The sequence below is a fragment of the Vipera ursinii genome (genome assembly GCF_947247035.1).
Source record: "Vipera ursinii genome assembly, chromosome: 1".
NCBI classification, from domain to species: Eukaryota; Metazoa; Chordata; class Lepidosauria; order Squamata; family Viperidae; genus Vipera; species Vipera ursinii.
Window position 1 is genome coordinate 290,529,870 of NC_139512.1, and position 22,657 is coordinate 290,552,526.

The 22,657-nt window shown below is 36.7% G+C and overlaps 1 protein-coding gene across 1 annotated transcript in view; it reads right to left on the reverse strand.

The window, feature by feature from the left end:
• Window positions 1-22,657, reverse strand: part of SMYD3 (SET and MYND domain containing 3) — a 336,887-nt gene that overhangs the window by 304,144 nt on the left and 10,086 nt on the right. The window contains exons 2-4 of the mRNA XM_083348811.1: window positions 2,476-2,539; window positions 1,669-1,776; window positions 214-271 (exon numbers count right to left, since the gene is read on the reverse strand). Of these exons, the coding sequence (XP_083204937.1) occupies window positions 214-271; window positions 1,669-1,776; window positions 2,476-2,539 (230 nt within the window). The remainder of the gene's footprint in view (window positions 1-213; window positions 272-1,668; window positions 1,777-2,475; window positions 2,540-22,657) is intronic.

A 22,657-nucleotide genomic window follows, 5' to 3' on the forward strand; every position in this document is an offset into this window, starting at 1 on the left:
TCTGATTTAACTGGGAGATCTTTCATTATCGTTACCACAATACTTATTGTCTACAAACAGCAGGTCCTTCATCAGATTCAAGGGAGCACAGAAATCCACACCACAAAGATGCTAACCAATTTGCATAAAACATTTAAAAGATAGGGCGTGTTCTCACACATCTTTAATATAGTAGAGTCCCTTTAAATTGAGAAAATATACAAAATCACTTACTTGACTGAAGGTCAGAAAGAGAATAGAGCTCTTCAGATGGGCATACTGATTGCCTTAACTGGTAAGAATATAAAAACACTAATGAATAAAAATAACCTTGGATAAATTGTTTTATTGTTTAAAAAATAACTATAAAACCTGATATACATGAATGCAAAAAAAATAACCATCTGAAATAAAGTAATTTGTGGCTATTTTATTATTGGAAAACCATTATTGGTATTTTATAGCCTACATCTGCATTTTATTATTAATTTAATTTATTCTCCATTTTCTTGGTTTTTATATATTATTTTTATCTAGTTCACTGCTAGAATAGTTGCTACAAGTCTTTTTAAGCTCTGCATCAAAGTGCACATGATATTTAAGAATTCTGGTTAAGGACTCCCTTTTTGAAATTGGTGCCAAAAGGTCAACCACTCATAAATATCTGAGATATTAATCGTTGTGAAGAAATGAAGTAAACATGAAATTTGGCATCAGCATCAGCCTAAGATCAAACTGACTAACCCTTAAGCCAACAGCACAAATACTAATTCAATTTTTAATTTTAAGCAATTTTTGTAGGATTTCATTTAGAATCTGAAACTATAAAATCATATCTCTAATGATAAAAAATGTACATGTTGATACAATAGATTGATTTATTACATTTAATTGCATGGTTTACCCTATTTCTAATTTCTAACCAAATGCCCAAGAATGCAGTTGAAACAATTTCAAAAGACTTTATACAAAAATACATTGTTACATACCACATCCAACTGTTAGTTGTAGAGCCTAGCCCTAGCATATAAAAATGTGTTCCTCTAGTTAGCTTAATTTTCTTTTTCCATCAACTTAAAAGCTAGTCAAGGGAAGAGACAATACCTTTACTCCTGCTGATTATTGCAGTGATCACACACAATCCCATAAACATACTAACTTAGCACAGCACATTTTATTTTGTTTTTCAACCCAAAAGACACCCAGAGGATCTCATAGTAATAAAATACACGTTAATTCCATTCATCAAGAGTACAATTCCAAAAGACAATTCTGTACACAAGAGAAAGGGATAGAAGGCAAAAACAAACAAACTCAAGCAACAATTCTTAACATCGCACAGTTCTTATAAAAACCAGGCCAAAGGTACACAAGTCAAGATTAGAAGAGCTAAAAATAGTAAATTGGCTCCTTTCCTATTTTCTCCTGTAACCAGCATAGGTTAGAACATCAACTCATCAAATCTCACTTGAGCTCTTTGCTATAGGCACTGTATGATACAAACACAGTATTTCCAAAGGATTTTGTCAAGTAAAAACGTGGGGGCAATCTGACTGAGTGAAGATTTCTCTCAACCTCTCCATCTCAAGGATCGCTTGAACTCTGAAATACACAATCTGTTTCCAGATTAACAGAACTGGAGCAGATATATTTTGCAAAAATTAATCATATATAAAAAATTTAACTTACTACTTTGAAAATAATCCTGCCAACAAGCCTCACTGAGTCAGGAGGAAAACTAGGGTCAATATCTTTAATACATTTGCATTCCCGTTTGTGGTCCAACCAGGCTTCTTTCTAGGAGTGAAAAGAAATTATTTTCCCTTTAATAGCACTTTTTTTAAAATGACCTCCTCCTTCAATGTTTGTCTTCCATCCCTGTTCCTTTAAATGATATTTCAAATGGAGCGTAAAGTGTTTGCAATGTACTGTACAGAATATGATTAACAAATACAAATAAGAATTGTGTAGAGTCATCATTAGCAATGTATTCAGAATTGTGTGGTAACAGTGAAATGCAACTGCTACAAAGGCAATTGCTATCTTGGGGTGTATGGACAGATACATAAAATATAGACTGCAGAAATACGGTAGTTCTTCTACTCCACTTTGCCCTGGCCAGACCCCATGTGGAATACCATGTCTACTTCTGGTTACCTGCACTGGAATGTACCCTGGAGTCACAAGAGGGAGAGGCTCTTTTCCAGAAGACAAACAGACAGTAAAGCATAAACTGTCTGGTGGGCAGAAAGGGCAAAATTGGACCCTTCATACAGTATATCTACAGTTATTGCAGAAAATTATTTCAGACTGGCAAGATTCTGTTTGTAGATGAGCAGCAGTAAAGGAATTACTCAAAAGTAACTCCACATGTCATTCTTGATTCTTTGGGCCTGACAGTACCCCAATTCAAATAGGACTATGTAATTAGAAAACAATTTTACCAGTTAAAAAGTTTGAATGTTGCATTGTCCATCTATGCTTCAAAATAATTACCTGACAGTGTGCACCACAGTATCTTGCAACTTTGCATTGAGAACACTTAAGCAGCCGTTCTTTGCTAAAGGAGGAGGAGTGGGAAAGGAGGGAGAAAGAAAATAAAATGTCAATTAAATAGAGTTACAATGCACACTCAAGTTTATCTGATGCAGTTTGCTGGCTTAGGAATGTAGATCACAACTATAAAAAATACATTTCCCACCTGTGTTAAAAAGTAAACATTATGTTTACATATTTACATATTTTCTTTTAATTTACTTTATTGGTATTTTGATTAGTTAAGAAAATGAGCATCTACAAAAATTGGTAAGGCTTCCAAAACAAAATTACTTTGTGAAATAACATCTAGCCAAATAGAGCTTCCTTGACAATTAAATTTTCTAAAACAGGAATGTGTAAAACTTTCGTGACCATGAATCATTTATGAACAAGATTTATTGGGAATGTAACAATGAGTAGATGAAGTCAATCTGGGGGTGGGGGTGGGGAGAAAAAATGGACTGAGGGGTACATTCAACCTTTGGGTCTACCCAGCCCTGTTTTAAGTGGTGAAAAAAGAATAACAATATGATTTGTATTTCTGTCCAGAAACAAATCTGCACAAAGAAAATTGACAAATTGATAAACATGCATATAATTATATAATCTATATCATATATTGATTCATTGATATTAATATTTATTAACAATAGTATAATATTTATTCAATCAATCAATTTGGCTGGCTGGAAAGAGAAGAGAAGAGAAGAGAAGAGAAGAGAAGAGAAGAGAAGAGAAGAGAAGAGAAGAGAAGAGAAGAGAAGAGAAGAGAAGAGAGAAAAGAGAAGAAAAGAAAAGAAAAGAAAAGAAAAGTAAAGAAAAGAAAAGAAAAGAAAAGAAAAGAAAAGAAAAGAAAAGAAAAGAAAAGAAAAGGAGACTGGCCCAGTTTGGGGCCCAGCTTTCTTGGGAGGACAGTGAAGAGATGCTGGCAGATCCTATCTCTTGCTAAAATGTGAGGTATGTACCCCTTTGTTGATTTCATGCTTCCCAAACAAGATGGGAGAATGTGTTTTGTTGTTGAGGTAATTGTGTATGTCATTTTGTATTTTTTTAATCTCAGGTATGAAAATTAAATGAGTTTATATTCATATATCCTTGAACATAAAGCACTTATATTTTGGTATATTTCATGACTGTAAACTAAATTATAACTAAACAGCCCATGACCCATTCAGTCATCCTTTAAGAGATATTTGCCTAAACAGTTTCAGAATGACTAGAAGTAGGCAAAAATGCAGAGAGCAGGAGCAACTTCCTAACAGGTTTCCCAGTGACTCTGCTGCTGGGAAGCTGGCAGGGACTGTGGGAAATCACAATCACGTGACCGTGGCAATACTGCAACACGCACAACTTTGAGAATACAAGTAGTGTGAAGATCCTTGAAACTTCAATTACACATAAGTAATGGGTCCTGGATTTTCTGCACATTCTTTAAGTTAGCAGATTTAAGGTACTTGATTCATTTGAGGTATGTCATTCATGTGTTGATTCTGATTGATACTAACTGAAGATTACAATACAGATAAACAGATAGGAGAGTTTTAGTAGTATATAGATAAAACAGTGTTTGTCAGGTAACTTACTTTCCAGAAGAACAAAACAATGACAAGACTGAGTACAAGCCATCTATTCTCAGAAGTCCCATTAAATTCAGTGAGATTTATTCTCAAATATGTATGTATAAAATTGCAGTCAAAAAGCTATGAAATCCCAAGTGTTTTCTTGTACTGAGTAATTCACTACATGAAAAAAAATCATAATATTCATAGTAACCCTTCAAGCAGATATTTGATACAAATCGAAATGCTGCAATCTGAGTAGGATATATTTTACTTTTCTCTGCTGAAATAGTAAGTAGAAAAAAATAACACTTTAATTTTCTTGTTCTGGTTTCACACAGGAAATCAAATGCTCTATTTAACACAGTAGAATCCCCAAACAGTTTTGTAGTAAACAACACAGTTAGTTATAATTTGCTACAGGGAATCAAAAACATGGTATCTATTACAAAACTCAGAGAGCAGGCATTTACTGCCTGAAACAAGATTCCAGTTGCAAAATGTGTTTATAAATTAGAGCTTTGTCTAAAATAAATACCCTCAATGTCTTATGGCAGTGTGATAAAATAACTCATATTTTGGGGGGAAATAAGAAAAAAAAATAAAAAGATGAAGCAAATTCCTAAACACCTGAGCCAGAATGCCTAAAAATGTTTGCTTCATAGGATTTTGATTTAGTACAGTTATTGTCTAATCCTAGTATTAGCATTCTTCATCTTTAAATGTAATTCAAGCGTATACGTCTTGGACCAGAATTGTTCCTTACTCTCTTCCTTTTATTTCATTATCTTATTTTCGTTCACAATAGAATTGTAGACATTTCAAAATGCCTCAGAAGAAATGCTTCAGTCTTTGACCAAACACATCATCTTTTTTTAGTAATTACTAAGGCCTATTTAATGCTATTCATTAAAGCAGCAGCAGCGTTATTTTCATATTTCCAAACAGAGCACACATCTAGACATTCCTTACATCAGGTTTAAGAAAGTAGCCTCATCAGGTAGCATTTTTTTAAAAAAAAGGTCTCTACAGGTAGTCCTCAGGTTACAATGGCAATTGGGATAAGAATGTCCATCACTAAGCAATGTGGTCATAAACCATGAGGTCACATGAAAGCATTGCTTAACAATGGCAATCCCAGTTGTCATTGTAATCCCCAAACCCACGTGTATTGGGTGTAATATGGGATGAGGTAGAGTATTAGGCAAACAGGCAGAGCTATGGGTAGATGGATGTCACAGATGGGCAACACACTGCATGGGCACGTGAGTGGGTGCTGGGGCCACTAAGGAGCACAGGGATGGACAGGCAATAAAGCAGCAGGATTAACTTGCAACCTTCTATCAATTTTCCCACTGACGCTTCTTGTGGGAAGTTATCAGGGAAGGTCACAAATAGCAATTATGTGATCACAGAACACTGCAACTATCATTAGTATGAGCTGGTGGCCAAGTGCCTGAATCATGATAACATGACCATGGGAATGCTACAATGGGTGCAACTTCACAGACCATCCATAAGTTGTTCTGTGCCATCTTAACTCTGAACAGTTATTTAAGAAATGGTCATAACCCAAGGACTACCTGTATCTTAGCAATCTCTGAGATAAAAGCAATTATAATTTTTTCATTTCCTTTCAATAAATTCTCTTAAAGGAAACTCTGAATCTTTCTTTCTGTTAAATGAGCTGCCAAAACAATATTTCATGCTATAGAGCCTTCAGAACCAGCGTCACCATTTCCCTAATCCCTTTCCTGATGTGATTAATTTCATTTGCCCATCTATGACATTTCTTTCACTGTTATCAGAAATGGAGAATTTGTGTCATAGAATAGTCCAGGGGTCCCCAATACCAGGCTGCAGCCTACTACTGAGCCATGGCCTATTCGGAATTGGGCTGTGCAAGTGGCTGGCCAGAGCATGCTCATTGCTCAATTTGTGTGAGCGGCAGGTAACTTGTATGAGCAGTAGGCCTGACCACCACTCGCAGAGGTTAAGCTGTACGCTGGTCCATCACTCACTGCAAGGGCTGTGTGTGCACATACTGGCCCACCACTCATGTGGTCTACCTCCCCTCCTCCCCCAAGCTGGGCAACCAAGTCTCAAAGGTTGGGGTCCATTGGATTAGTCTATCCCCTTCTTTCTGGAAACATTCATGGCAAACATATATTTATTATCTTTATCAACTAGCTCATTTCTCTGAGCTGTTTGACCTGCTTTGTGTAGACCATGTTTCTATAAAAAGTCTGTATATTATATTTTTGTAATATAACTATGTACATGTTTATAAAAACATTTGAGTACTGGATTCCGCTCTTTTTAAATATAATTAAATATATTGCTTTGAATATTGAAATGACTAATTTCCCCTGAAATCCACTAATTGCCATTAAACTTGATGAATCCTTCAATTATCAAATCCTGGGGTCATTTTTGATCATAATTACTGCCCTTCTGGTCCATCCTACTCTGGTAATGAAAGCCAGGATTATTTGAACAGCAGCTTAGTTTGAAGAGTAAAATAAATAATTAAATGTATTTTTTGTATAAAATCAGTAAACTTTCAAAATTCTTTTTTTTAAACCCATTATTTTTCACCCCTTCAATCTGTCAGATTGGGCTTTTAGATTTCCAGTTGCTCTGCATTATCAGTTATCACACAGCACATTTTCATATTCACTGTATTCACTCAAGGGGAGACTAAATTAGATTGGGAAATTACCTAAATAAAATCTCTCTGCTGCATGTCTAACCTTTCTTTTCACAGTAGTAACAGGTCATGCAAGTGTAAAGAACTATAGTAGTTTGAAGTGTTTATTCAGATTTCTAAAGCATCTCAAGGTGTATAAGAGTTCAGTAAAAATGAAATCTGTTAATTTCTAATTCCTATTAGACTCTGAGAATCTAATCCGAAGTAACAAGACTGGAACAGATTTCAGTAAGATATTCTGTACAATAATTATCTGAATGCAATGTCCAATAAAAATACAGATATTTGGGGTTATTGGGTTTTAATACAACTAGATGAGTTTTATATGAGAAATGCCAATCTGAATTAGATCAAGATCCAACTAATCTAACTTTTTTAAACTATTCTTTTCAAACATCAGACAACCTGTGTGGCTGTCCTTTGTAGGCATAACAGATAGATAATCTTCTGAGACTTAAACAACACAACTATTTATTGTAGCAAAACTATAGTATACAAACAAGTGACATTCATAGTCTGATCTTGATTTATACCTTTTTTTAAATTCAAATCTAGTGTTCCCTTTCCAGAGTCTTGTGTATCATATACTGCTCAAAAAAATAAAGGGAACAGAAAATAAGACATCCTACTATTAAATACAGTACATTGTGTTGTTTAAGTGTTCCCTTTATTTTTTTGAGCAGTATATTTCCTGTTTTATTTCTCTCACACTAGAGCAGGGGTGTCAAACTCGCAACGTCATGTGATGTGTCACAATGTATTGAGACTTTTTGCCATTGCCGGCAAAATGGGGTGGGCATGGTTTCACTATGATGCGTATGGCCCGCAGGGCAGCAGTTTTTACACCCCTGCACTACAGGATAGCAGCTGCACATTTATTTATTTATTTATTTTCAAATTTTATTGATTTTCTAATATTACATTCACATATTTGAAAAGCAGCGTGGTGGCTGGGTAGTAGTAATTCAATTACATACAGATATCATTAGTACAGATTTCAGATTGCTACCATAAACATTTCCTCTCTTTTTCTCTTCATATGTACTGTGTATTTGTGAATTTAAAGAAAAGTTTTATCCTATCACGTAAAAAATAACTTTCTTACATATATCTAAAGTTTTTAATTTACACATATTCTAGTTGTTTTAACATACAATCTTTTAGACAATCAATGACCTAATAAATTTTTCAATTTTAATTTCCACTAACATTTAGATTTAACATTTGATATTTATCATTCCCAAGATTTTTAATATACTCCCAATTCATCTATCACCATTACTCACAAAATCTAATATTCAAAATGCACATCCTGTTCACTTAACTTCTCATCCTCTATGTCAACAAATTAAGGATACAATATGATATCCTTCCTTTTTGCTAATTTTCAATTTTGTTTAAGTAGTAATCAAAATTTCTTTTTTATTTCAGTATTTAATACCTCCTCTTTTCCTCTTTGTATCTACTATCTCTTGCTTAAACTGATAATTTTCGTTTTTAATGTTCCATATAGACCTATTTATTACTTTCAACAATAAGTTTTTAGCTTATCTACATTATTCACCTTTACATGACCTTTATGCACAAATCAATATTCAAATTAGCTATTAGTATTTATACTGCTAAATTTTAATGAACAAAAATTTTTCTTTCTCTGTTCATAACAATGTCTTGTATTCAACATGCACATCTTATCTATTTACGTACATTCTGTTTTAGATTTCAATAAGATGGTCGAAACTCCATTCTTCTTGAGTCTTATTCTGGCTTTTTTCCTTTGCCAAATCATCTTCCATGTCCTTGTTTTTGGGTCATCGAACCAATCTCCTTGTAATATCATGTATATTAATTGATATTGACAAAACCATCCGGTCACCATTTTTTTGAGAGGACTTGTAGGTCTAGTGGGTCGTCTGTTTATTCTTCCGTATAGACATAGTTGTTCTGAATTCTTTGTCTTCTCATGCAACTGTTCTTTTTCTAGATCCTCTACTTCCTTCTGTGTTGTATAAGAAACCTTTTCCTTTTTCCAAGTTATCAATATCTTTTCTGGATTTTTCAAATATTAATATTTGTTGAATTGTATATTCTGTCATAGTATTTGAATGTTTCATTTTTTTTCTATTGTATTTTGTATAGATGGTTCTTTAGTTGTGGTCAAAGTTTGGGCTTTCATATCTGGGCTGCCTTCTGTTCCTTCACATAGCCTCTTAGTATTTCATTGGTAGTGGTAAGAGTTTGAATTAGTATTTTCAACATAGCGAGAGTTTGTTGATTTTCATCCATAAAGAAACTTTGTTCCTGGCCTTCTTCCATATTGGTATTTTAAACTAAAGGCTCTACACTTAGAAAATCCAAGAGAGAGATTTTTTTTTTCTAGTTAGGGAACACAGAGCCTTTCACAGCTGTTGTTTCAGAGCTCTCAAGATTATGTATCTTATCTATTTCCCTGGGCAGTCAGCCAGGCCCCTTTTAAAGTTTCCTTTTGAGGCCCAAAGTTATCTTAATCTTTTCAGTTTTTCTTTTTTCTTTTTTTCATAAGAAGAAACCAGATTTCCAACAGAAGTAAATAATGAAAAATAAAAAATAAAAAATCTTTCAGTCCACATGCTTTAAGAAATAAAGTGCCAATTGGGATTTAGTTACTTTTTCAATGTTTAAAACGCCCCTGGGTATTGAGTCACCGCTCTTTCTGGAGGGAGGGCTAAAGTCCCCCTTCCCTCACCACAGGAGGGAGAATGCTTAGCAGCTTAAAGAGGTACAGAAAGTAATTAGGGTGTAAAAGAGGTAGATCTCACCCAGTCTCTTCTGCGCTGCTTTAAGAGTTCCCTGGTGGAAAATGTGACTTTGGCTGTTCACAGCCTAGGGACGAGCCATAATGGCCGATCCTTTCGTCTTCCAGTTTGGAGGGATCGCCAGGTCTAACAGGAGAGTTGCGGCTCTCCCGCAATCCAGCGAGTGCCCCTCCTTGCTGGTCGCCTCTTTGGGGCGACTTTCGGCCCTTTTCAGGGGCCCCCAGCAATACAAAACTGGATGGGGGAGAGCAAGTCTCCCAGCTGTCCATATTCTGTTCACATTCGTAGAATGGAATGTAAGAAAAATAGTCTTTACAATTTAAATTTTAATAAAAAATCCACAAACAATATAGACAAGGACAAGGGAAGCATATAAATAAATAAATTATCTTATAGGCAAGGAAATAAATTATTTTGAAGAGAAAAAAATGTCTGTGACAGAATAATTCCGTAAATGACTTAATATAGGAATTTATTCTCTGACCTTGCTACAAAACAGCAAAAATAACCTATATTTGGCAATTTAATTTTTCTCCTAGTAGAGAAACATTTTGATAATAAATTATATGTCAACACAATACATATTAATAAATTTTAATAACACTGTTTAATAATACTTGGTATGGAACATCTTAGCCATAGCAACAGCACTTAGACTTATATACCGCTTCATAGTGCTTTTCAGCCTTCTCTAAATGATTTACAGAGTCAGCATCTTGCCCCAACAACCTGGGTCCTCATTATACCGACCTCAGAAGGATGGAAACCTGGCTCACCCTTGAACTGGTGAGAATCGAACTGCCAAACTACTGGCAGCTGGCAGTCAGCAGAATTAGCCTGCAGTACTGCATTCTACCCTTCATGGATTACTGCCTTGTTGTGGCGAAGGGGCTTGCATAATTCAATGAAGCTATGAGCTATGCCATGCAGGGCCAAGCAAGATGGAAAGGTCATAGCAGAGTTCTGACAAAACGTGATCCCCTGGAGAAGGAAATGGCAACCCACTCCAGTATCTTTCCCATGAAAACCCTATGGACAGTACCAAAAGGAAAAAAGATATGACACTGGAAGATGAGCCCCTCAGGTCAGAAGGTGTCCAATATGCTACTGGGGAAGAGCAGAGGGCTAGTACTAGTAGCACCAGCAAGAATGAAGCGACTGGGCCAAAGCCGAAAGGACGCTCAGCTGTGGATGGATCTGGTAGTGAAAGGAAAGTCCGATGCTGTAAAGATTTTTTCTCCATAGGAACCTGGAATGTAAGATCCATGAATCAAGGAAAGCTGGACGTGGTCAAAAAAGAGATGACAAGACTGAACATCGACAACTTAGGTATCAACAAACTAAAATGGACAGGAATGGGTGAATTTAATTCAGATGACCATCAAGTATACTACTGCGGGCAAGAATCCCTCAAAAGAAATGGAGTAGCCTTCATAGTCAATAAAAGAGTAGGAAAAGCAATACTGGGATACAATCCTCAAAATGACAGAATGATCTCCAAGGCAACCATTCAATATCACAGTAGTCCAAGTCTATGCCCCAACCACCAGTGCTGAAGAGGATGAAATTGACCAGTTCTATGAAGCCCTACAGCACCTTATAGAATTAACACCAAAAAATGATGTCCTTATCATCATGGGAGATTGGAATGCTAAAGTAGGAAGCCAAAAGATAACAGGAATAACAGGCAAGTTTGGCCTTGGAGTACAAAATGAAGCAGGGCACAGGCTGATAGAATTTTGTCAAGAGAATACGATGGTCATAGCAAACACTCTTTTCCAACAACCCAAGAGATGGCTCTATACATGGACATCACCAGACGGTCAACACAGAAATCAGATTGACTATGTGCTCTGCAGCCAAAGATGGAGCAGCTCTATACAGTCAGTAAAAACAAGACCAGGAGCTGACTGTGGCTCAGACCATGAGCTTCTCATTGCAAAGTTTAGGCTTAAACTGAAGAAAGTAGGAAAAAGCACTAGGCCACTCAGGTATGAATTAAATCATATCCCTGTTGAATATACAGTAGAGGTGACAAATAGATTTAAGGAATTAGATCTGATAAACACAGTGCCTAAAGAACTATGAACAGAGGTTCGCAACATTGTACAACAGGTAGCAACCAAAACCATCCCAAAGAAAAAGAAATGCAAGAAAGCAAAATGGCTGTCTGAGGAAGCTTTGCAAATAGCTGAGGAAAGGAGGGAAGTGAAAGGCAAGGGAGAAAAAGAAAGATATGCCCAATTGAATGCAGAATTCCAGAGAATAGCTAGAAGAGATAAGAATGCCTTCTTAAATGAACAGTGCAAAGAAATAGAAGAAAACAATAGCATAGGGAGGACCAGAGATCTTTTCAAGAAAATTGGAGAGATGAAGGGAACGTTTCATGCAAAAATGGGCATGATAAAGGACCAAAATGGCAGGGACCTAACAGAGGCAGAAGAGATTAAGAAGAGGTGGCAAAATTACACAGAAGAACTATACAAGAACGAGCTTAATGTCCCTGATAATCACAATGAGGTGGTCACTGACCTCGAGCCAGACATCCTAGAATGTGAAGTGAAGTGGGCCTTCGAAAAGCTGAGCAACAACAAAGCTAGTGGAGGTGACAGTATTCCAGCTGAGCTATTCAAAATCTTAAAAGACGATGCAGTAAAAGTGCTACACTCAATTTGCCAGCAAATTTGGAAAACTCAACAGTGGCCACAGGATTGGAAAAGATCAGTTTACATTCCAATTCCAAAGAAAGGCAGTGCCAAAGAATGTTCAAACTACCACACCATTGCACTCATTTCTCATGCTAGTAAAGTTATGCTTAAAATTCTACAAGCTAGACTCCAGCAGTATGTGGACTGAGAACTACCAAAAGTACAGGGAGGATTTTGGAGAGGCAGAGGAACTAGAGATCAAATTGCCAACATACGTTGGTTCATGGAGGAAGGTAGAGAATTCCAGAAAAACATCTACTTCTGCTTCATTGACAATGCTAAAGCATTTGATTGTGTGGATCATAACAAACTGCGGCAAGTTGTTAAAGAGATGGGCATACCAGACCATCTTATTTGTGTCTTGAAAAACCTATATGTGGGCCAAGAAGCAACAGTGAGAACTGGACACGGAACCACTGATTGGTTCAAAATTGGGAAAGGAGCCCGGTAAGGCTGTATACTGTCCCCCTGCCTATTTAACTTATATGCAGAGCACATCATGAGAAAGGCAGGGTTAGAGGAATCAAAAGTTGGAATTAAGATTGCTGGAAGAAATAAAAACAACCTAAGATATGCAGATGATACCACTCTAATGGCAGAAAGTGAAGAGGAACTAAAGAGCCTCTTGTTGTGAGTGAAGAAGGAGAGTGCAAAAGTTGGGTTGAAACTCAACATTAAAAAACCAAGATCATGGCATCCGGCCCTCTCAATTCCTGGCAAATAGATGGGGGAGAAATGGAGGTAGTGACAGAATTTTATTTTCCTGGGCTCCAAGATCACTGCAGATGGGGACTGTAGCCAAGAAATTAAAAGACGCTTGCTCCTTGGGAGGAAAGCAATGGCAAATCTAGACAGCACACTAAAAAGCAGAGACATCAGCCTGTCAACAAAAGTGCGTATAGTCAAGGCTATGGTCTTCCCAGTTGCAATGTATGGCAGTGAAAGCTGGACCATAAAAAAGGCTGAGCGCCAAAGAATTGAGGCCTTTGAACTATGGGGCTGGAGAAGACTCCTGCGAGTCCCTTGGACTGCAAGGCGATCAAACCGGTCAGTCCTAGAGATCAACCCTGACTGCTCTTTAGAAGGCCAGATCCTGAAGCTAAAACTCAAATATTTTGGCCACCTAATGAGAAGGAAGGACTCACTGGAGAAGAGCCTAATGCTGGGAAAGATTGAGGGCAATAGAAGAAGGGGACGACAGAGAATGAGGTGTCTGGATGGAGTCACTGAAGCAGTAGGCGTGAGCTTAAATGGACTCCAAAAGATGGTAGAGGACAAGAGGAACATTGTTCATAGGGTCGCAATGAGTCGGACACGACTTCGTAGCTAACAACAACTGCATTCTAACCACTGCACCACCACGGCTCTTTTTCTTTATCATTATCATTATCATTATTATTTATTCTTTATCATTATTATTATCATAACAAAGAAAGAAATGACATCATTAATATATTATAAATGAGTGCCTGAAGACTGCACAATGCTCTGATGCAGATCAGCAATGAAATGTTCAATAGCTCCCCTTCAAAATATATTATGTTTTCTACCTCTATAGCTTAAAAATGATCTTCATAACAAATGATTTCATAATAAATGCTTTGCTGTTAGGTTGGCCTACATAAATTGGATGATTGATTTAAGAATTAGACACAAGTAAACCAGTGCTAGAACTGATAGTAACATTTACGACGATTACATACAAAGCAGATCAATGTATGAATTCGATTATATATTTTTGCTTCCACGACCTGCAGCAAATATATTTTTCTTTTTGACATGAACCTGCTCCTGCTATTTCTAAGCAGTACATCATGCAGCAATCTATTAATATCTAATGAAATGTTAGCTAAAGAATGTGGACTAAAATGGGGAGAAAGTCCACTGAATAACAAACATCAATCTCAGAATTAAGTCAAGAGTTTCTGAAGGCCTTCAAAATCGGCATTACACTGGACTGCTAGATTTCTTAAAGCAGTCCTAATAATACATGATAATAATAATACAATAATAAAACAATTTAGGCAAATTTCCTGTTTAACTGCAAATAATACCAGAAATAAGTGCCATTCTATGTAACACAGACATGTCAAACACAAGGCCCGGGGGCCGGATCCGGCCCGCGAAGTGGTTTCATGTGGCCCGCGAAGCCATCCTGGAAACAGTGAGGGAATGGCCCCCACTGCCTTGGCCCTAGCCCAGAGACCCTCCTTCTGCCAGAGACCCTCAGATCTGTCCCACTCCTGCCCAGGCCCCCATAGGCACCCTTGATGTGAACGATGTAGAGCTGGCCATGCCCACCCAGTAGGTCATACGCACTCTAGCCACGCCCACCCAGTATGCCACGCCCACCCAGGCCATACCCACCCGGCCCCCTGAGGGCAACCGCAATGCTGATGTGGCCCTCAATGAAATTGAGTTTGACACCCCTGATATAACAGAATGTCTCCTTCAAAGATCTACTTGGTAAACATTTTTTTACTTTCCATTAGCTCTTTATCTGAGTGCAACTGGGACATCATATATGCATATTAACATAGGAGAATTAGAAAAGAGTTGCCTAACCAATTCCCAAGAAAGCTAGGGCCAGGACTGTCTGGAAAGGAAGAGAAGATACAGACCGGGTGCTATGTTCAAATATGTACTGAGTAGAGATCACTGGCAATTGTCTGAACAATAAAGAGAGGGGAAGCAATCAAATGAAAAAGAGAAGGGAACTTCAAAAAATTGACAGGAAAGTAGGACTAATAAAATCTATGCTTGAGATGATTATTTGAAAGTCAAATGTTCTGCCTAAGAAAAGACAAAACAAATGCAGGAAGAGGGATCCTGCCAACAAATTAATGATTGTTCTCATCACCCTGAAAAAGCAGACGAACAAATAAAATTTTCAATACATACTGTAGGGTGAAGTGTATTTCTGAAAATATATGCCCATATGTATGTATAATAGTACACATATTAGCAAGCCAGTTACCATATCATTCTTTATTTGATTTGGCACTTTAAAAACATATATTCATGTCAATTCAATAAGAAACTGCGGATAGATGTTGCCCTCAAAATGTCCTTCCTTGAAAGTCATTTTCAGGCACATATTGCTTCTCAGCATGCATTCAGCTACTGTTAGGAAAGCTCACAAATCTTTTATAATAAACCAATTTTCACATACTGTTGCTCATAATTAAGCTTAGAAACTGTACTAACCAACTTATTCTGGAAATGGAGATCTATCTTTGATAGGTGAAATGCTGTAAGGACTCAAGTGCAAAATAATCACAATCTTGAGTCAAAAATAATGCTTCAAGCTATCAGTGTTTTATACAATTACATACTTTCCCTTCATCCCTCAAGTATCAGAAAGTTGTATAATAATAAACAAAGTTAAATACAATAAAATAATCTATTGTAGATATATTTTAAAAATATTTTGTTATAATTAATTTAATCCCTTCTCACTTGTGTAGGTGGTAATAGGTGTACCATGTACTGTACTTTTCTGGACAAAGAGCTCTGATGTTGTTCTTAGGATCTGTTGAAGTCACTCTCCCAGCTTTGGCCTTTACTTTCCAGTACATCTTCTCTAGTTCCTCCTTCAGATCCTGGTACTTCTCCAGCTTCTCATAATCCTGCCTCATGTTGCTGTCACTTGGCACATCAATCACCATTGGTGTCTTTTGGTCCTTGTCAACTACCAAGATGAGGAGCTTCCAGGCCTTCACATCAGCAGCTTCTATATCCTTCTTTGGCCAGCTCACTATACTGGCATAGTATCTAATAACTGGAAAGGCATACATGTTGATGGCATGGATCATGTTCTTCCCATTGAACTGATTCTTCAGGACCTGTCTGATCCTTTGGTGATAATTGATGTTGCTAACTTCCTTGCCTCCACAGTGTGCTTCCCATGTGACTCTGGAATACCAAGGTACCTGTAACTGGTCTGTATATCTGCTATGTAGACAGCTGGTAATTCCACCCCATCAGTCTTAACTGCTTTCCCTCTCTTGACCATCATCTGTCCACATTTCTCTAGTCTAAATGACATCCCAGTATCCTCACTGTAGATCTGTATAAGGTGGATTAGTGAGTTGATGTCTCTCATTCACCCTTAGCATACAACTTGATTTTATCTACTGTATGTATAAAAAGGTAAAGGTTCCCCCGCACATGCGTGCTAGTCGTTTCCGACTCTAGGGGCCGGTGCTCATCTCCGTTTCAAAGCCGAAGAGCCAGCGCTTGTCTGAGGACGTCTCCGTGGTCATGTGGCCGGCATGACTAGACGCCAAAGGCGCACGGAACGCTGTTACCTTCCCACCGGAGTGGTCCCTATTTTTCTACTTGCATTTTTTACGTGCTTTTGAACTGCTAGGTTGGCAGAAGCTGGGACGAGTAACAGGCGCTCACTCTGCTACGCGGCACTCGGGATTCGACCCGCCAAACTGCCGACCTTCTGATCGACAAGCTCAGCGTCCTAACCCACTGAGCCACCGCGTCCCTACTGTATGTATAGGAGACGGCTAATAGTAGTTCCACTCTCCATATCCAGTCCTTGTGATTTTTTTTGATACACACATATTTAAAAATCTCTAAAAATCAGTAATTTTTAAAACAACATTACAATATGTGGAAATTAACCAGCACATAATACTAGGTATGTATGCATTGCAAAATCCTTGGATGAAGGCTCTAATGCTGGGAAAGAGAAAGAAAGAGAAGAGGATGAACAGCAGCAAAGTAAATAGACTCAATAACAGTGACAATGGAAGCACTGTTGGAAGATCTGAAAGACTAGGTTATAGATAGATTGTTATTAACAAAAAGCTATGTGGTTGGTTAGAGTAAAAAATGATTTGATGGCATGTAATCATTCAACCGATAGAAAACAAAAATATATTACCACATAGGTAATATAGCAAAAATTAAAATTATAAGAAACAAAACTAAAATATAAATTATTAAAAATATATTGCAAATGCACACACACACACACACACATACCGTATTTTCCGGCATATAAGACGACTTTTTAACCCATGAAAATCTTCTCAAAAGTTGGGGGGGTCGTCTTATATGCCCAGTCGTCTTATACGCCGGAAAATAGTACATAAATCAATCGAGTGCCCCCGTTCTTGCAAAGAAACTTCAAGCCACCTTAGTCCAGTCCCCCCTCCAACGTGACTCTCCCTTCCCACCCCCAAGAGCCTCTAAGCCCCTTCCCCTCCCCCTTGCTAATGCCAGATCCCGGGAGTGGCAGGAAGCCCCTCCTTGCCCAAGTGGTTACAAATACAAGAAAAACACCAGATAATTCAATCTGTAATCAGTAATCATTAGATGAGATTTTAATTCCATAGAGTGCAAAAGAAGTGACAACTGCCAGTTAAGACAGTCCTTAGATTACTTCACTAAAATTGTCTTTATCAATGTAAATTCTATTATAAATGTTTGTTATCATTGATACTACAACCACAAACAATGATTTATAAGTAATATTTATTCCAATGTCCAGTAATTCTTTACTTCAAAACTCAGTATGTAGTATATTTTGCTAATTTTGTAATATACCTGCCATGAAGACATTTCTAATTAAATCAGCGATAAAGTAAATTAACATAAAAATTATGAAGTTGACCATTTAAATTGTGTTTTTAAAATACAAAATAAGTGCTCCTTGAAGGGTCAGCTATAATTTCTGATCTCAACTTCCTGCCAAAGATGATACTACTGTTGTATTTATTATATCTATAATAATATAATATACTACTGCAATATATCTACTATGCCTATAGAAAATACCTAAATTAATGTTTTTTCCACCATGTACATACTAATCAAAAAAGAAGACTGATTTGCATGAGAGCAAAACTTCTTGATCCTCATGGCAAAGATCTGATCCAAATGAAACCTGAATTGGCAATATGTAAATACAAAAAATGGACTTAAATCTAGAATTATGAAGTAAAGATAAGTAATTTAGCCCATAGATCAGTAATATTTATACATAAGTATAACATATGGACCACTTCACCATTTAAACCAGCAGTCCAAGTAACAATGTTATCCTACTTTCCTTCTTTCTCTTATTTTCCCCTTCTTTGTTTTAATAATCTTAAATTAAGACTATTGAGATTAGTGTAATAATTACATGTTAGATGGGTTGAAACTATTTCCTTCAATAAACTGGATAAAAGCAGCAGGATGCCATGCAATAGTAGTGACATCACCAAAACGGATGGCTGAAACTTCCCAGTAATTTTGAGGGAGGGAAAACAAGAAATCTCGTTGATGTTGTTGCATAAATTTAGCAACATGACCCCGAGATTCTTGGACACTGCAAATGGAATGCTGTAAGGCTGCCTGTTGCCCACTGCTGTGATAGATGGTGGGTAATCTAACCTATTTTATCTCTCCCTGTAAGTGTTTGTTACTGTTCATGTGCATCTTCTTTAAAATATATACTTTTTGAATATAATTCCTCTCCACTAGTGAGTATGAATGGCAATTGGAATTAACTCTTCATTAACCACTTTAATCATTTGCTTTTCCAATTGCCTGTGGCTTAAGGCAATTCTAATGAAGTAAGTAATGTTCTTGAAGTTCTTCACCCTCCAGGATTTAAATGTGATAAGGATGACTAGTCCTTGGAATTTTTTTTATAAAGATAAAGAAAAATGCTGTAACAATGGTTATCCGTGGATTACTTTGGGCCAAGAATTTTATCTGCTACCATTAGTCTATCAGTGGAAGACCGGAACAGGTTTTAATGTTTTGCTCTTTTCTGTATTTCAATAGATAAGTAAAAGGTTTTCAGTAAAAGGTTCAGTAAAAGTTTGATTTCAAGAGTTTTTTTAAACTGTACTTCCTACTTCACCCTTCAAGTTTACATATGTTTGGGAGCAAGAAAGAAATAAATTTTACGCTATTAAATTGAAAAGCATTCAGACAGAATATTATCTGATGTTCAGTGATCTTGAAAGCACACTCATAAATTGCCTGGCAAAGTCTCATTAAACATTTTCTCCCATTAGTAAGATGATCAGATTATTATTATCATATAGTTAATGCATATTCTAATTGAACCAAATGAACCAAAAGTTTTGCCCATAAAAAGCAGTGTTCAGAGGCATGTCTATGGTATAAAATGTATTCCACAAAGTTAATAACTGTTATATAAAGATATCAAGATTGAAATATTATGCATTATGTTATCATGGTGTTACTCCAGGTACAAATAAAGATTATTCTGTAAACCTAATCTTTTTTTATCCATTACATCAGAACTCATCAACTAGTTCTTTCAAAACCATCCTTCATTTTTATGGTGGCCCACAAGAGTATAACTAAATGAGACTTTCACCTCATTTGCTGTGGAGATAGAGGACTGATTCCTACCAACAGTTCTGTTGTATGGCTGTTCTATCACAAAGACCAGAAAGTAAAGGTTTGAATTCATTCAGAAATAAAGTTAATGTTATTGTGTCAGTAGAAAAGGAAATGGGAGAGAATTATATATTAATATTATTGATGACATGATAGAAAAGCCAGATGGAGCCCATTCAGAGTAAAATTATCCAACTGTGAAACATTTCAATCTTGCAACAGGTATTCAGAATTGAATTGGCCAATTTGCATTCCAAAATGTTTGGAATTAGCTCATTTCAAATTCTTTAGGCCACTGTATAATACACGCACCTAACTAGATGTGGACCTTGAGTGATCTGTAAATATTGAGCAAGATCTGAGATTACAAATGAAACAGCAGTGCTGTAGACTAGAACTGTGAATTTGGGGGTGGGGTGGGGAGAAATCTAAAAAATAGCAATTGCAGACCATTTCTGTATTGGTGCCATGAAAATGATACGGAACTATCCAGAAAAACTAATTAGGAATTAACATAAGACTTTTTGTAATACATATCTTTTAGTTGTACCTTAAGCAGTAACAAAAAAGGAACAAAATATTTGAAATAAATTCTTAATGTAACTTCTCCTTGGTGCAATCAGTGAAATCTGGAAAATTTACAAAACAGCCACAAGATAATCAATTAAATAATTTAAATATCCATGGTATAAAATTGTATGGTTTTTTACTATGATTAGTATAGCTCAATGAAAATGCCGACATGAAAGATGCAAAAATTCCATTTTTATTATTTAAAAGATACTAAAACTAAAACTACCAAGATAATTATTTTACATAAGCTTATGATATCAGGATTCTTAGGTGTATTTTTTCCCCCAAATCTGTCACTACATTTTCTAAAAAGAATAAAAAGATAAAGGTTCCCCCGGACATGCGTGCTAGCCGTTTCCAACTCTAGGGGCCGGTGCTCATCTCCGTTTCAAAGCCGAAGAGCCAGCGCTTGTCCGAGGATGTCTCCGTGGTCAGCTAAATTGATCAGAGCCCTGGAGCAATTATGAGATAAAGGTATAGAAACAATTCTGTATTTGGGTTATCTGTTAGTTTAAAATAAAAGGGAATTGAACAGAAGTATACAAATAATGAAATACATATAAAGAAAAGATATAAAATGTTGTTTTTCCCCTTCTTTTGCAATAACGAATAGTGGGAGATTTGTGATAGATAAAAGGAAGTTCCTCACACAGCACAATGTCAAGCTGTAGCATTAGCTAAAATATATTGTCATGTGTGCCAACTTGGATGGCTTTAAAAAAATAGATAAAATCTGGGGAGATTAAGTTACAAATGGCTATTAATCAGAATGGCTATAGTTATTCCCAGTATCATTAAGGCTGTGAAAACCAGTTGCTGGGAAGTTCAGGCAGAAGAGTCATTGCACTTGTGTCATTTTTCTACTTGGCCATCTAGCTGACCATTAAAGGAAAAGGATTTTGGACTAGCTAGTTCTCTGATCTGTCCAATGCCTTCTTTTTGTTATGTCACTCCTGACATTTAACCTGCAATGAAATAAAAGCTTTGTGTGGGTGAACGTGCTTATGGAATATTTTGTTTTTGATTTAAAAAACATTGAAGTAGAAAGGGGACTTTTTTCTGAATCAATTTGTGTTATCAAGATTGTATTTTACAGTCACTTAGTGCTTCATGGTTTAATTATGAAAGGCCCCGTGATTTCAATCTGAACTGAAAAAAGATCCAGCACTGGCCTTTTGCTCCAATTTTAAAGGTAGGGAAAAAGAGAAAACTGAGAGTGAAGGTACGTTCTCTGAGCTTGGGGGTTGGTTTCCAAACGTTACGTTACCAGGCTACGTAACATCTTCAGTGGGGTTTAGGAGATGTCAGTGTTCTTCTGTTTATGAGGGCTTCAGGTGTGAGTGTGTCAAGTGAGGGTCTTGTTAAATAGAAGAACACTGACACTGACATCCCCTAAACTCAGCTGAAGATCTTACCTAGCCTGGTAACAAAATGTTCGGAAACCAACCCACAAGCTCAAAGAACAAACCTTCACCCTCATTCTACACTGAGCTACAGATCTTTACCACTATTGCAAAGAGAAAGCTGCTTTTCTCTTAAAGGAGATAGTTCAGTAAGTTGTCAAAATAACTCTGTATATGCCTTTTACTGTGTAATATGTTAATCTTTTTTATTTATAGGACCAGGAATAATTTGAGAAATGAGAGTTTTGCCTGAGGTATTTATAGACTTCATAATGTAGTATCAAAGTAGAATCCAAAAAGTGTGGTCTTTCTTGACAATACCTACATTAAAATTTAAGTTAGGGATTAACCACCACCCCCATTTTTGCTATTCTCAGAGAGCTCAAATTGTACAAAAAATAGTACAGCTGTGATATACAAAAACGTGCAATTGCTATGTGTTTTCCTCTTTACAGTGTTAAACTGTCTACGACACAGCAGGCTAGTAACCTAGGCCTAGGGCAGGGGTCGGCAACCTCGGCTCTTTTATGACTCGTGGACTTCAACTCCCAGAATTCCTGAGCCAGCATAGCTGGCTCAGGAATTCTGGGAGTTGAAGTCCACGAGTCATAAAAGAGCCGAGGTTGCCGACCCCTGGCCTAGGGTGTTTTCTTGCTGTGTTTTTTTTTTTTTTGCTAATTACTATAGTAATATCTAACTCCACATTCTGAATTTCCTTATGGCAGGATTTGGATTAAATTGATGTATCAGATTTATACCGTTTACATTATAATAGCTTTGCCTGCCACAGGATTCAGATCTTGGTTCCTAGTTTGATCTGATTCCAATGACTGTAAGTTTCCACACTAAGTAGGACCATGACAGTGAAGGAGAAAAATGCACAATACATTTTCTTCTTCCCTCGCTCCCCACCCTCAAGGGAAGAAATGTAGTACAATATATACTACCCAAGGAATTAAATTAGGTTAGGTACTATCATAGAAGTAAATATTCTGAAAGACTATATTACACA